Here is a 12,728-nt window from a genome sequence, read left to right on the forward strand (position 1 = left end):
ATCTTGGCCTCTGGGGTTCAAGTGATTCTCCTGCCTCAGCCTCCCGAGTAGCTGGAACTATAGGCGCGTGCCACCACACCTGGCTAGTTTTTGTATTTTTAGTAGAGAGGTGGTTTCACCACATTGACCAGTCTGGTCTGGAAGTGCAGTTTTTGTACTATCTGCCTGCTTACCTTTATAGAGCATATTTTGCCCCCTTCTATCAGAGGTACCCATTTAATGGTCAGGAAAAGCTGGTGGGAATATGACTCATAGCTGGGACATTCTCTGCACTGTGCATCGTTCCTCTCTGCCGCCACCATGGAGGAGATTGATGGGTTTGAAACCCAGGGGAAGGTCCTTGCCTTGCGAGGATGTCCCTCATTGAGAATCTGGATCCTCTGATGTGCACCCGGTGAAGTCAGAGTCCCTTCCTCACAGTGTCCCCTTCCACCCTCCCATAAACTGTTCTTTCCTTCCAGGAGGCCAGCAAGCGCATCTCCAGCCACATCCCTTTGATCATCCAGTTCTTCATGCTCCAGACATATGGCCAGCAGCTTCAGAAGGCCATGCTGCAGCTCCTGCAGGACAAAGACACCTATAGCTGGCTCCTGAAGGAACGGAGCGACACCAGTGACAAGCGGAAGTTCCTGAAGGAGCGGCTTGCACGGCTGACACAAGCTCGGCGCCGGCTCGCCCAGTTCCCTGGCTAACCATGCTCTGTCCAGCCCTGTAGATGTGCACTCACACCAGTCTGCCCCTGTTCCCAGGTAACTACTGGACAGACTACTTGAGTGCTCAGTAGTCAGACTTGATAGTCACAGTCTCTGCTTATCCATTAGCCCATGGCAATTTAGCAAGAAGCTGTGAGAGCAGTTTGGTTTCCAGCATGAAGACAAAGCCCCACCCTCAGATGCACATGAGCTGGTGGGGATGAAGGATGATGTCTTGGTACTGGGAAAGGGATTTTCAGCCCTCAGAATTGCTCTGCCTGGCAGCTCTTCCCCTTCTCTGTATTCTTTGACATGGGCTGAGCATCGCAGAAGCTTATTTCCTGGTTTTTGTAATGTCCCTACACAAACCCAGTGTTTTAGGAGCATGAGTGCCGTGTGTGTGAGTCCTGTCAGAGCCCTGTCCCCCCTGTTTGTAATAAACTTATTTCTAGTGGACACCGCTCTGCCATGTTTTGTATTTTGGGGAGAAGCCTGAAACTAGCAGGTAGGACACAATGGAGCAGTCGGCGCTAAAGCTGCCCTCCATGGCGGGGCCAGGTAGGAGCGAGCAAAAGAACAGGGTCTGATGATTTCCTACAGACTGGAGGGAAATGGGGGAACACACTTTAAAAAAATGAAACAGAATATGAAGCCCGTGGTGCTAACTGTTAATGTACATTGATCAAGTGTCCAATTTGTTGAGTCACTGGGTACCTAGCATGGAGTTGAAAAGCACAAGGCCCAGTCAAGAAGAGGTTGCCAGGCCAGGTGCGGTGGCTCACGCTGTAATCCCAGCACTTTGGGAGGCCAAGGCAGGTGGATCACCTGAGGCCAGGAGTTCAGGACTAGCCTGACCAATATGGTGAAAACCCGTCTCTACTAAAAATCCAAAAATTAGCTGGGTGTGGTGGTATGTGCCTATAGTCCCAGCTACTCGGGAGGCGGAGACAGGAGAATTGCTTGAACCCAGGGGGTGGAGGTTGCAGTGAGCCCAGATTGTGCCACTGTACTCCAGACTGGGCTACAGAGTAAGACTCCATATCAGAAAAAAAAAGGTTTCCCAGTGGGCCTTTACCTGCAGAGGCTGTGGCCAGGGGAGTGGTCTGGGAAGCAGAGAAGGCAGAACCCGACTGAAGTTCTCTTTGGTCTAGCCTCGTGGGGGGAGACTCTAAGCCACACTCTTACGCCCTGAGCCTGAGAACCATGACTGCCAATCAGTGCTGCTGTTGGGCCTCCTCACCATGAGGCCAAGGCAGGCTCAAGGGCAGGAAATTGAACAGTGGACTGGATGGATGGGGCAGGAGAGGACCAAACACTGTGTCCCTTAAGGGGAGAGATGAAGGATCAGGATTGCCCGAACTTAGGAAAGAGAAAGAGAAAGACCGGCCTTGCCTCACCTTGGTCCTCTGACCAGCAGCCTCAACATCACCCCCTTACAAGGAAACGGAGGCTGGTCCTACTCACCATGCAGAACTTCAAAGATGCAGTAATTACTCTGAAAAAAAATTGCATAATTTATTTGCATGATACTCATTTTCACAATTGAACTTTACAGTTTAAAAAAGATACAAAAAAGACAAACGGTTGCTCACATAAATAAAAAGGGCAATAAAGAAGGAAGACGCTTTCACCATTACAACACCTTTTAGGATGTGTCTCGGGGGGCAGGCACCTTATCGTGCCACCTGTTTCCAAGGTCCCTGGGAATGCTGCTCTCTACAGAGGCGCGTGCACAGACGGATCCTGCAAATGGGATTGCATGACCTTCCATTTCAAGGTTAAGTCCTAGCAGTAGAATCATTCATTTCATTGCTGCAAACCAGCCTGCTTGGCCAAGAGGCAGAACCATGTTAGAGTAGTGCTCATGGCTACGGCACTTGGTAATACAAGAGGGACCCTTCCCCTGGTTGGAAACCCACAGCATTGGAAGGAACCACAGAGAGTCCAAAACAAAACACATCTTTCTCTTCTTCACCGCCACCATGGGCACTTTCCTTCAGCACATTCATTTATAGAACGTTAAGTCAGAAGCCAATCATTTTGTCAAAGTATCTCAAATAGGCCACCACTCAAACTTGGCAAAAAGATGATAGTTTCAAAGAGTTAAATGTAGGTGGACTACTTGGAGACATCAAATGCTAAGATTCCAGGAGCACTGAGGTAGCAATGTGTAGAAACATAACATGGAAACAGTGTACCTAAAACTGAGCATCCTTGATTTCTCCCATGGACCTCAATTTCCAGTGACTAGTAGGCCTGAAGAGGCCAACGTGGTGCCAGACTTGGTCCCCTGCCAGGACCAAGGGGCATGTGCAATCTCCAGGGTGCTGGCAGCAGGGTCGGGGAGGATGAGGAGGAAGGCTGAGTCTCCCTCCCAGGAGCCCCACCCAATGTGCAAGTGGAGACCTGCACCAGGAGTGCTTAGGGCAAGTTCCTCCGCAATTGCTTCCCTTGCACCAAGGGCACTGTCTACATTCTCACCCTGTAAAAACAAAAATGTTTCTGTTGCCCTTACAAGTGACTACCATGTCACCACCCATGAAGGGCTGGTTCCTTTCTTTATTTCCAGCCACCATCCGGGGCTGCTAAGGCACTAAGAACCAATCATCAAAAACCCCCTATGGAGAGCTAGGCTGGGGACACTACCCAAGTGGCCCCAGAGGGCAGCCGCTGCAGGTGCCACCTGGCTGTCTCCCTTTCCATGTCTCTCCTTTTCCATCTCAAGCCATCCAGCAGCTGAGAGGCAACAGCTCCATGCTCATCCAAAAGTGGCCCCTGGAAAGGACTCAAAAGGAAGATCTCAATGGGGTAGCCTCCACCCTTCTCGTTCACACTTGACCGCCAGTGTCCACAACCAGCCGGCCATCACCCCCACCCCTTGTGGACAAGGGGTTAGGGAGAGCAGGCTGGGCAGTGGAGCCACTGCAGACTACACAGAATGGCAGAGAGTGCCAAAGCCAGACAAGTTCACTGTTTAATAAAAATGAAGTGACCTCTGAATCATCTGTAAGAGTAAATCATGCACGGGGAAGCAAAACCAGCCGCTTTGTTTTCTCGTAGAACGACGTCAAGGACAGAGATCAGGAGGATGAGTCGTCTGCCTGTTCAAATAGGAAAAAAAAAAGTATTATTTTCTTAAGACAAAGGTGGAAAATAGTTTTTTTCCTCTAGGTTCACATGAAGCACTTAGAAACCAAATAAGCAAGCTTAATAGCACAAAGGATCATTTTTCTCTCCAGCATGGAGGTCAGAGTTAGGCTGAGCATGGTGGGGCAGGAGCTCCTGGAGGAGCAGGCAGCATATGTGTAGGCCAGCCCGAGGGACATCGCTTCAGCAGAGTCTGGGCTTCCCCCAGCTGTTCTCCTCCCACACAGTCCCTCCCCGCACAGCCACACGGACCCACCTGCAGCCGCCAAACATACCCGGCTCATTTGCTAGCTCCATCCTGGCGTGAGTCCGCCCCTCAGCCTGGCTGACTGTCCCAGCCCTGCCAGCTTCCCTCCTGCCCTGCCTCCCCTGGGATCATCTGTTTCCAGCACTGGGCCCTGTGCCAGGCGAGGCCAAGCTGGGCCCCATGGTCATGGGAAGGCCCTGAGTCCTGCGTGTCATCTGAAGGAGACACAGGTCGGGCCTTAGCGGGAAATGCCCCCTGGTTCTGCTGCTCCTCCAACAGACTGGGCATCTGGGAGACTTGAGAGGACACAGAGCATTTTCTTCCACTAGTAGCCCAGCCCTGGAAAACAGCAATCTGAGAAAACTACAGGTCTGAGGCCCTGGAGATGAGAAGATCTGGTTCTCAACCTCTATCCGGGCAATGCCCAAGGCCAGGGCTCTGCTAAACAGAGACGTCCGTGAGGTTCACGGGGAACCCCTGGGACCTTCCCTCGTTCTTGAGTCTGGGGCATCAGAGAACCCTGGCTGCTCCTGCACTTCCTAACCTTGGGGGCTGCCCAGGGGCCACTCGATAGCCTCAGAAAAGGATGGGCACAGTCGGTTCTTCCCTCTGCTCTCTATAAATCAAAAGCTTTATGTGAGGCCAGGCGCGGTGGTTCACGCCTGTAATCCCATCACTTTGGGAGGCAGAGGTGGGTGGATCACCTGAGGTCAGGGCTTCGAGACCAGCCTGGCCAACATGGAGAAACCCCCATCTCTACTAAAAATACAAAAAGTAGCTGGGCGTGGTGGCGGGTGCCTGTAATCCCAGCTACTCGGGAGGCTGAGGCAGGAGAATCACTTGAACCCAGGAGGCAAAGGTTGTAGTGAGTTGAGATCGTGCCACTGCACTCCAGTCTGGGCGACAGAGTGAGACTCCATCTCAAAAAAAAAAAAAAAAAAAAAGTTTGATGCGAGGTGGCCTGCGTGGAATAACTGAGTCAGCTGACCCAGAACTAAGTGTGGTCAGCAGAGCACGAAGGAGTTTCACACAAGCCGAGCCCCAGCGCTTTTCATCCAAGCACCAGGGGAAATACGCAAGTGAAGTCAGTGAGAGGCAATGAGCAATGGGTGGACACCAGGGGGACGGGGCTGTGGCTGGAGTAAGTGGAGTTTGTTTCATGCTGACCAGTGGTCAGCAGTCAGTGTCCGGCAGCAGAACCATGCCTAACAGATGTCTGGCTTTGGCTTGAGGAATCAGAACACAGTCAGAAGGAGGACAGGATAGTTACCCTCATTTGTCGATAAATCCAGTCCGTGAATACGGTCACATTCCCGTACACTCCTGGTCTGTAAGCTTTGGCACAGCCAGATCCCCAGCTTGTATCCCCGATCAGCCACCAGACATCATTCTTCAAAGTGACCAGAGGCCCTCCACTGTCACCCTGGGGGACACGGCAAGGTACAGAGAGCAGAAAATCAAATCACAATCCACTGCACACCACTGACCAGGCCTAGAGGAGGTGGGGGTGTGTGTTGCAGTGTGAGTTACAAGTGACTGTGTGGGCTTCAAGTCTCCACCATCAAAGGGTGACGGTAACAGAGATGTAACCCCCAAAGAGACAGCCCCCACCCTGAATTTTAATCTGTACAAGCTAATAGTTACCAAATAAATTGCTGTTCATAATTTAAAATAGTCTAAATACTTGTTTCTGTTCCACTGGCACTTTTACCAAATAACAGTTTTTCAGAGGGCACGTGTGATTTGCTGTTTGTACTTGCTTCTGCCACCAGAAGTGTTCACACTGTTTGTGGCCATCACTTCCCATGACTGCCCCGAGCTGGCTCCATGTCACTGCGGAGGCTCTGCTGACCCCAAGAATGCCCTCTCTCTCATGGGGGGTTCAGTAGGATCTGGTAAGGGTCAAAGGTAGAATAAAAATGTTGAATTACCTGGCAAGAATCAACGGTCCCCTGCAGGAAGCCGGCACAGATCATGGCTGGTGTGATCAGGCTGTCATAGACATATTTGCTGTTGCATCTCCACGGCTCAATGAGAGGCACCATGGCAGCATTCAGCACGTCTGAGGTCTTCCCTAAGGACAGGGAGACTTGTTGAGCTCCCTGTGTTGCCAGCAGCTATGGCAGGGAGAGCACACTTCCCTCCCTGAGACCTGCACACACACTACACAGATGGTCACAGCTCTCTCTCCAGCCCTGTCCCCGTCAGCTCATCCTAGCACCAAGCCCTCTCCTGGGAAACCTGGATTCTCCTTACAGCTGGCAGTGCCTGTGCTGAATGCAGCTCTGGAGTTCAGCTTTAGGGAAAGAACTTCCCAGTTCTGAAACCACAGGGTTCTATCAGTGCCGTGGAATCCCCCTCTCATTCACCAAAGGCTTGGTTCTGCCAAACCAATTTCCCGCTCCTCACTGAACACTACCCAGGACACAGGCTCCTGTTTCCCCTCTGGCATGCACACACCCTTCTGGAGCACCCACAACCCTCCCTAGGCCGCCTGCTTCTTGGCTCCCCTGCACATTAGAGCTTCTCAAGACACGGCCTGCACTTGCTACCTCTGCATTTCCCACTCTCACTTCGCCTCCCCTTGGGTATCTTCTGGGCACCGTGGGCTTAATGTGCAAAACCAGAACCCTCCATCACAGCTTCTCCCACCCCAAATTCTCACCAACCAATATTCCCTGGCTTGGAAGATGGCAACACCCGCCACCCTGGGACTTCAGTCAGAGCGGAAAGCCATCGTCCCTGACTTCTCACTCTCTCTCCCACAGACGTGCAACCCATCAGCAAGTCTGGTGGCTCTAGCCCAAATGTACCCTCATCTCTCCACAACCATGCCCACACTCTGCTATGAGCTGCCTTCCTGTCTCAGGGAACCATAGCAATGGACTCGTCACCATAATCCTCATCTCCATCCATTCATCTCCACTCCCCGCACAACTGCCAGATCATGGCACTCCCTGGCTCACGATCTCGCTACCTCAAGCAGACGAGAAGCTGGTGTCTTCACCATAATCTATAAGGACCTATGCAATCTGGCCCCAGCCCACCTTCTTGGCCCCTTGACCACACCTTAAGATACACGCACTGGCCTTTTTGATGTGTACACATTTCTACCATTTGAGTCTCAGCTCAAATGCCACCTCTTCCGACAAGCCTTCCCTGACCACCCCTCCAAAGTAGCCGGGACCTTGCTCCCCACCCTCAGATATTTGGAAGTACCTCACTCAGTTGTTTGTCTTCTGTCTGACCACACCTGCCCCCCGCCCCCGGCCCCCACATCCACAAGAGGTAAAGCTCCTGACAGCAGAGATGTTTGTCTCACTCTGTTCACTGCTGCATTCCTGGCACCTGAGTAGCACTCAGCCCGTACTAGGTGCAGGTGTGCACGCATATTTGTCGCTATTCCCTTCATCTTGGATTCCATGAGGCCTTTTGCCCAGCTTGTGGCTCCACTGCAGTAAGTTTCTGCTGATGAGGAGCCAGGATGCCCTCCACTACCTTCCCTGATGCTCTCCCCAAATCACCCAACCTTTGTAGTTCTCCCCTTGTTTGAACGGATTTGCTGTCTGTATGGCCTAGATGCTTTTGAGAAGGATGTAAACAATATGTAAAATGAACCTTGGTGCCTGCCACTGAGCTCTTCCAACCCTCCATAAAAATGAAGCAGCCAGGCTCCTTTCATTTGAAAGACTGTCAGAGAGAAATGCAGATTGCAATTGAAGGGGGCCGAGACAGCCTCGCTCTGTGGTTATCAGGGCAGAGGACAGGCTTAGATGTGGCCACCACAGGTCCAGGATGCCCGTCCTCACCAAGCGCCCTGTCACTCAGCCATGGAGGCCTTGGTGGGATCTCCAGGGCAGCTCTAAACTCACAATGTGTGCAGCACAGGAGATCCTGCACCTCTAAACGCGTATGACCCAGATACCTCAAAAGCCATTCCACATGCTGCTCCGTGTGATCGTAATAAGAACACAGTGTATTAGGTAGACTGGGCAGGATTTCTCCTATTTAGCAGATGGAGAAACTGAGGCACAAGGACTGGGGGAATCATCCAAAGTCATCCAATCATTGAGTAGTAGAACTGGGATTAAAACCTGGCCTCCCACTTCCGAACCCAATGCTCCATCTGTGGGCCCTGCAGTCCTACATGCCCAGGAGCCTCACCTTTCTCCTGGGTGGCCCCCCACCCAGAAATCCAGCAGTGCTGTTCTGGCTCCAGCATCATGCCTGGGTTGGGCAGACATACTGGTTTCACTAACTCTGTTTTAAGAAGAGAAAACACAGTGAGCCAGGCTGGTATCACCCAAGGCCTCGGGCTATGTCTCCACCTGGCCTTCCCACATGCAGGCTGCTGGGCCTGGCACCCCGGCCACCCTGCCCAGAGGACCCTGCATCCCAACAAGTCCCACATTCTCACTTTCTCCCCCTGCCGGACCCCTCCTTCTGGCAGGCAAGAAGTTATGCTACTTATAAGTAGAATTATTTGCTAACTCTGCTTCTAAGAGGAATTATTTGCTAGCTCTGCTTCTAAAATTACACTTCTCCAGGTGACCAAGATGGGAAAGACACACAGGAAGCAACAGCCAAAAAGCCGATGGAGTCAGCTTTTGCCCCAGAGGCACCACGCCGTTGCTCACGTGTTCGCTCTTCTCTATGTGAACCCTTTCCCAGTGTGAATACAGACACGTTGTGGGGAGGGCTGAGGTTTTGCTTCTTCTCCATCCACATGGGGCTAGAACATTCCAGACCATTGGATGGACCACAGTGGGACCGAGTAAGAGGCTAAGAGAAAGCATGTTTGTCCTGAATTAAGCAACTTGGTTTTAGAATGTACCTTTAAAAATCAAGGATCTTTACACATCTCAATAGTAGTTCTCAACTGGAAGTGAGTTTGCCTCAAAGGGGGTGTTTGGCATTGTCAGCAGACAACACTGGTTGTCACAACTTGGGAGCTACTGGCCTCCAGTGGGTAGAGGCTGGGGGCGCTGCTAAACATCCTACAAGGCACAAGAGAACACCCAGAACAGAGAACCACCTCAGATGTCAAGAGTGCTGCAGTGGGAAAGCCCTGTTCTAGCCTTTTCCACCCCTGGCTTGAATCATCACCACTCAGTATAGTACAGAACAGATGTGGTGGCTGCTGCCTCCCCCCAAATGCGGCAGGTGCTCTTAGCCTCTGTGAGCCTCTCCCACTGGCCACCCACTGCACACCACCCTCGCTCAACGCAAATGCCTCCCTTCTATTTGGCACAGCACAAGTGTCATTTCCAATCAACATCTCCTTAAGATTCTGCCAACTTGCTTGCCAAGCCTGAGCCACGTGTACCGTTGAAAGTCAGAGGCGTATGCAGCTTCATCAGCGCTATGTCATTGTTCTTGGTCTTGGAGTCATAATTTGGATGAGAAATCACTTTTTCTACTCGGTGTCCTTTTTCATAGAGCATGAAAGATTGTCTCAAAATCCCCGCAAATGCCGTCCATTGCCACGGATTGTTAAGAGGTCTGGGAGAGAAGAAGGACTCAGTATATCAGAGCCATAAACACGGAGCTCTTGGTGGATGAACTTCCAACATCAGAAGCTGGAGGCAAGACACCCAGAGGCGGGATGATTCACCAAAAACCACACAGGGAGACAGTGGAGGAGGGGCTTGGCCTCCCCTTCTCCCCCACACTCCCTCCACTCCGACTCCCCACCTCAGCCCCCGACATCATCCCTCTTTCTGGCTCTTGTGTCACCTTCAAGGAATCTGCAGCACCCACCATGGGGCCGACATCCCTCCCTGGGGTTTCAAGGCCATTTCTAGCAGGACTGGCCCTTATTTTCCTTTGTATGCCAAAGCATTTCCTTGCACATAGTAGGTGCTTAATAAATGGGTACTGATGAACAGACTTGAAGTCCAATATCAATCAAACCATTTCCTTTATATCCAGGTGTTTCCCTTTTAAGATAATCCCAGCTCCTAGTGGACCCAGAGCATTTGGGAGTAGGAAGAGGGGGAGAGAAGGGCGCACCCTTGGGTAATAGCCCTTGAGAGAAACCCAGCTCCTAGAGGGCCTAGAGCACACAGGGGTGTGAAGATGGGCAGAGAAGGGAGCACCCTTGGGTAACAGCCCTTGCTTCCTTGACCTTCATAACAGCCCGAGAGGAGAAGGGCGTGCCCATCTTATAGCTGCATGCACCATGGGTCAGATGTTGAGTGAATCTAAGGCCACGCAGCCAAAGAGGGCGGGGCCAAGAGTCAAACCCAGTTCAGCCTCTCTCTAAGGCAGAAAAATACATCCGCCGAGTGAGGCCTCCCCCAAAGCAGCATGTGACCAAACGCACTATGTGTTTAAGAAAAAGGAGGGGGTTAGTAGCTTCCATAAATGCTAACACTGTCACAGCTAGCCTCACCCCTACCTAGCCCTTTGCATGAGCAATGCTGTGGCCAAGAACACTTAACCCCAGGGACTTTCCAGCAGGGCAGCCTGAGGCCCCTGAGCCTGTCTGAGTGTGTCCTCCCCTGGGACTAGTGTCCGGGAGAAAGGAGACCTCAGGGGGCAGGGGCTTCACTCAAGGGCAGGACAGAGCTCAGAGGACAGTGGCTGAAAGGAACGCTGGTCATGGCGACATCGTGGAGAATGTTCCACCTGCACCCTGTGTCCCGCGTGCAGGGGACACTCAGTGCATACGTGCTGAAGGATGACACAGCCATATGCTGCCCGGCATGAGTGCACCTGGTGCCCCACGAGCCTAGGAAGCAGGCGCAACACTCTCCCCATTTAAACACAAGGACGCCCGGGCTGCAAGGGTTGAGATCCTGCTCAAGGTCACAGGGTGACTGGAGGCCAGCCCGGAGATCCCACCCAGCCCGCGCCGCCCCTGGCATACTTTTCCACGCAGTGGGCAGCTGTCACGATCCACTCAGGGGTGATGATGGAGCCTCCACACACATGGATGTTCTGGACGTGCAGGCTGACCTGCCAGGGCCAGGCCCCCGGGAACGCGTTCTGGCCGCCCACGATCCTGCTCTGGAGGCTTGAGTTTGAGCGGACCCCACAAGCTGAGGAAGATCAACAGGAGGCCAGTGGGGTGAGGTCAGCAGAAGCCGCCCAGCCACCCAGCGCCCTCCCTTCCCGAGGGTCTCCCAGGCTGCAAGGACAAGGCAGATGGCACCGGCACCACTGCTGGGGGCAGACTCAGGGGGCTCCTGGGGGCCTCCTCTTGCTTGGAGAAGGGAGGACGCCCCTTCAGCCCACCCAGACCCAGGAAGCACCATATCCCTGAACACTCTTGTGTCTCCTGGGACCCAGGTCGGGGTGTTCTGGATAACAAGGCCCTGGGGACTCCTTGAGTATTGGAGGGACTGACACCACTCAAGGGCCCCAGATTCTCACACAAAGAAAGGTAAGATGGGAGGGGCAGGCTGGGAGTGAGGGGGTGAGAAGACGAGCGGTGAGTGAGACGGTGAAGGGGTGAGTGAGTGAGGAGGTGAGGAGGTGAGGTGGTAAGTGAGGAGGTGAGGGGGTGAATGAGAAGGTGAAAGGGTGAGTGAAGAGGTGAGTGAGGAAGTGAGGGGGTGAGTAGGTAATTGAAAGGATGAGGGAGTAATTGAGGGGGTGAGGGGGTAATTGAGAGGGTGAGGGGGTAATTGAGGGGGTGAGGGGGTAATTGAGGGGGTGAGGGGATGAGTGAGGGGTGAGGGGGTGAGTGAGGGGTGAGGAGGTGAGGGAGTAAGGGGGTGAGTGAGGGGGTGACAGGGTGAGTGAAAAGGTAAGGGGGTGATTGAGGAAGTAAGGGGCTAGGTGAGGGGGTGAGTGAGGAGGTGAAAGGGTGAGGGGGTAAGGAGGTGAGTGAAGAGGTGAGGGGGTGAGTGAGGGAGTGAGGGGGTTGAGTGAGGAGGTGAGCAGGTGAGTGAAGGGATGAAGGGGTGAGTAAGGGGGTGTGGGGATGAGTGAGGGGGTGAGTGGAGGTGAGCGGGTAGGTGAGGGGGTAAAGGGGTGAGTGAGGGGGTGAGAGGGTGAGTAAGGGGGTGAGGGATGAGTGAAGGGGTGAGGGGTTGAGTGAGAAGGTGAGCAGGTGGGTGAGGGGGTGCGGGGGTGAGTGAGGGGGTGAGGGGTGAATGAGGAGTTGAAGGGGTGAGTAGGGGGTGAGTAAGGAGGTGAGGAGGTTAGGGGTGGGTGGGGGTGGGTGAGGGAGTGAGTGAGGGGGTGAGGGGTGAATGAGGAGTTGAAGGGGTGAGTAGGGGGTGAGTAAGGAGGTGAGGAGGTTAGGGGTGGGTGGGGGTGGGTGAGGGAGTGAGTGAGGGGGTGAGGGGTGAATGAGGAGTTGAAGGGGTGAGTAGGGGTGAGTAAGGAGGTGAGGAGGTTAGGGGTGGGTGGGGGTGGGTGAGGGAGTGAGTGAGGGGTGAGGGGTGAATGAGGAGTTGAGGGGGTGAGTAGGGGGTGAGTGAGGAGGCGAGGAGGGGGTGATGGAGTGAGGGGGTGAGGGGGTGAGTGAGGGGGTGAAGGGTGAGGGATGAGGGGGTGAGTGAGGAGGTGAGTGAGGAGGTGAGTGAGGGCTGAGGGAGTGAGGGGGTGAGTAAGAGGGCGAAGGGATCGGGGTGAGTGAGGGGGTGATGGGTGAGGGGGTGGGGGTAAATGAGAGGTTGAGGGAGTAGAGT

The 12,728-nt window shown here is 53.4% G+C and overlaps 2 protein-coding genes across 4 annotated transcripts in view; one reads left to right on the forward strand and one right to left on the reverse strand.

Annotated features, from left to right (window-relative positions):
* Nucleotides 1-1,150, forward strand: part of MX1 (MX dynamin like GTPase 1) — a 35,515-nt gene extending 34,365 nt beyond the window's left edge. The window contains exon 17 of the mRNA XM_030914603.1: nucleotides 462-1,150. Within this exon, the coding sequence (XP_030770463.1) occupies nucleotides 462-692 (231 nt within the window). The 3' untranslated portion in view covers nucleotides 693-1,150. The remainder of the gene's footprint in view (nucleotides 1-461) is intronic.
* Nucleotides 1,151-2,182: 1,032 nt separating this feature from the next.
* TMPRSS2 (transmembrane serine protease 2) overlaps nucleotides 2,183-12,728 on the reverse strand; it is a 40,844-nt gene continuing 30,298 nt past the window's right edge. For 2 of the 3 annotated variants that reach the window (XM_010354508.2, XM_010354510.2), the window contains exons 9-14: nucleotides 10,958-11,129; nucleotides 9,413-9,588; nucleotides 8,251-8,346; nucleotides 6,018-6,160; nucleotides 5,357-5,509; nucleotides 3,649-3,793 (exon numbers count right to left, since the gene is read on the reverse strand). In XM_010354508.2, coding sequence (XP_010352810.2) covers nucleotides 3,773-3,793; nucleotides 5,357-5,509; nucleotides 6,018-6,160; nucleotides 8,251-8,346; nucleotides 9,413-9,588; nucleotides 10,958-11,129 — 761 coding nt within the window. In that variant the 3' untranslated portion in view covers nucleotides 3,649-3,772. Of the gene's footprint in view, nucleotides 3,794-5,356; nucleotides 5,510-6,017; nucleotides 6,161-8,250; nucleotides 8,347-9,412; nucleotides 9,589-10,957; nucleotides 11,130-12,728 lie in introns of all 3 variants that reach the window. The other variant, XM_010354509.2, reaches the window with a different exon arrangement.

The sequence above is a fragment of the Rhinopithecus roxellana genome, chromosome 13, assembly GCF_007565055.1.
Source record: "Rhinopithecus roxellana isolate Shanxi Qingling chromosome 13, ASM756505v1, whole genome shotgun sequence".
In the NCBI taxonomy this organism is placed as follows: domain Eukaryota; kingdom Metazoa; phylum Chordata; class Mammalia; order Primates; family Cercopithecidae; genus Rhinopithecus; species Rhinopithecus roxellana.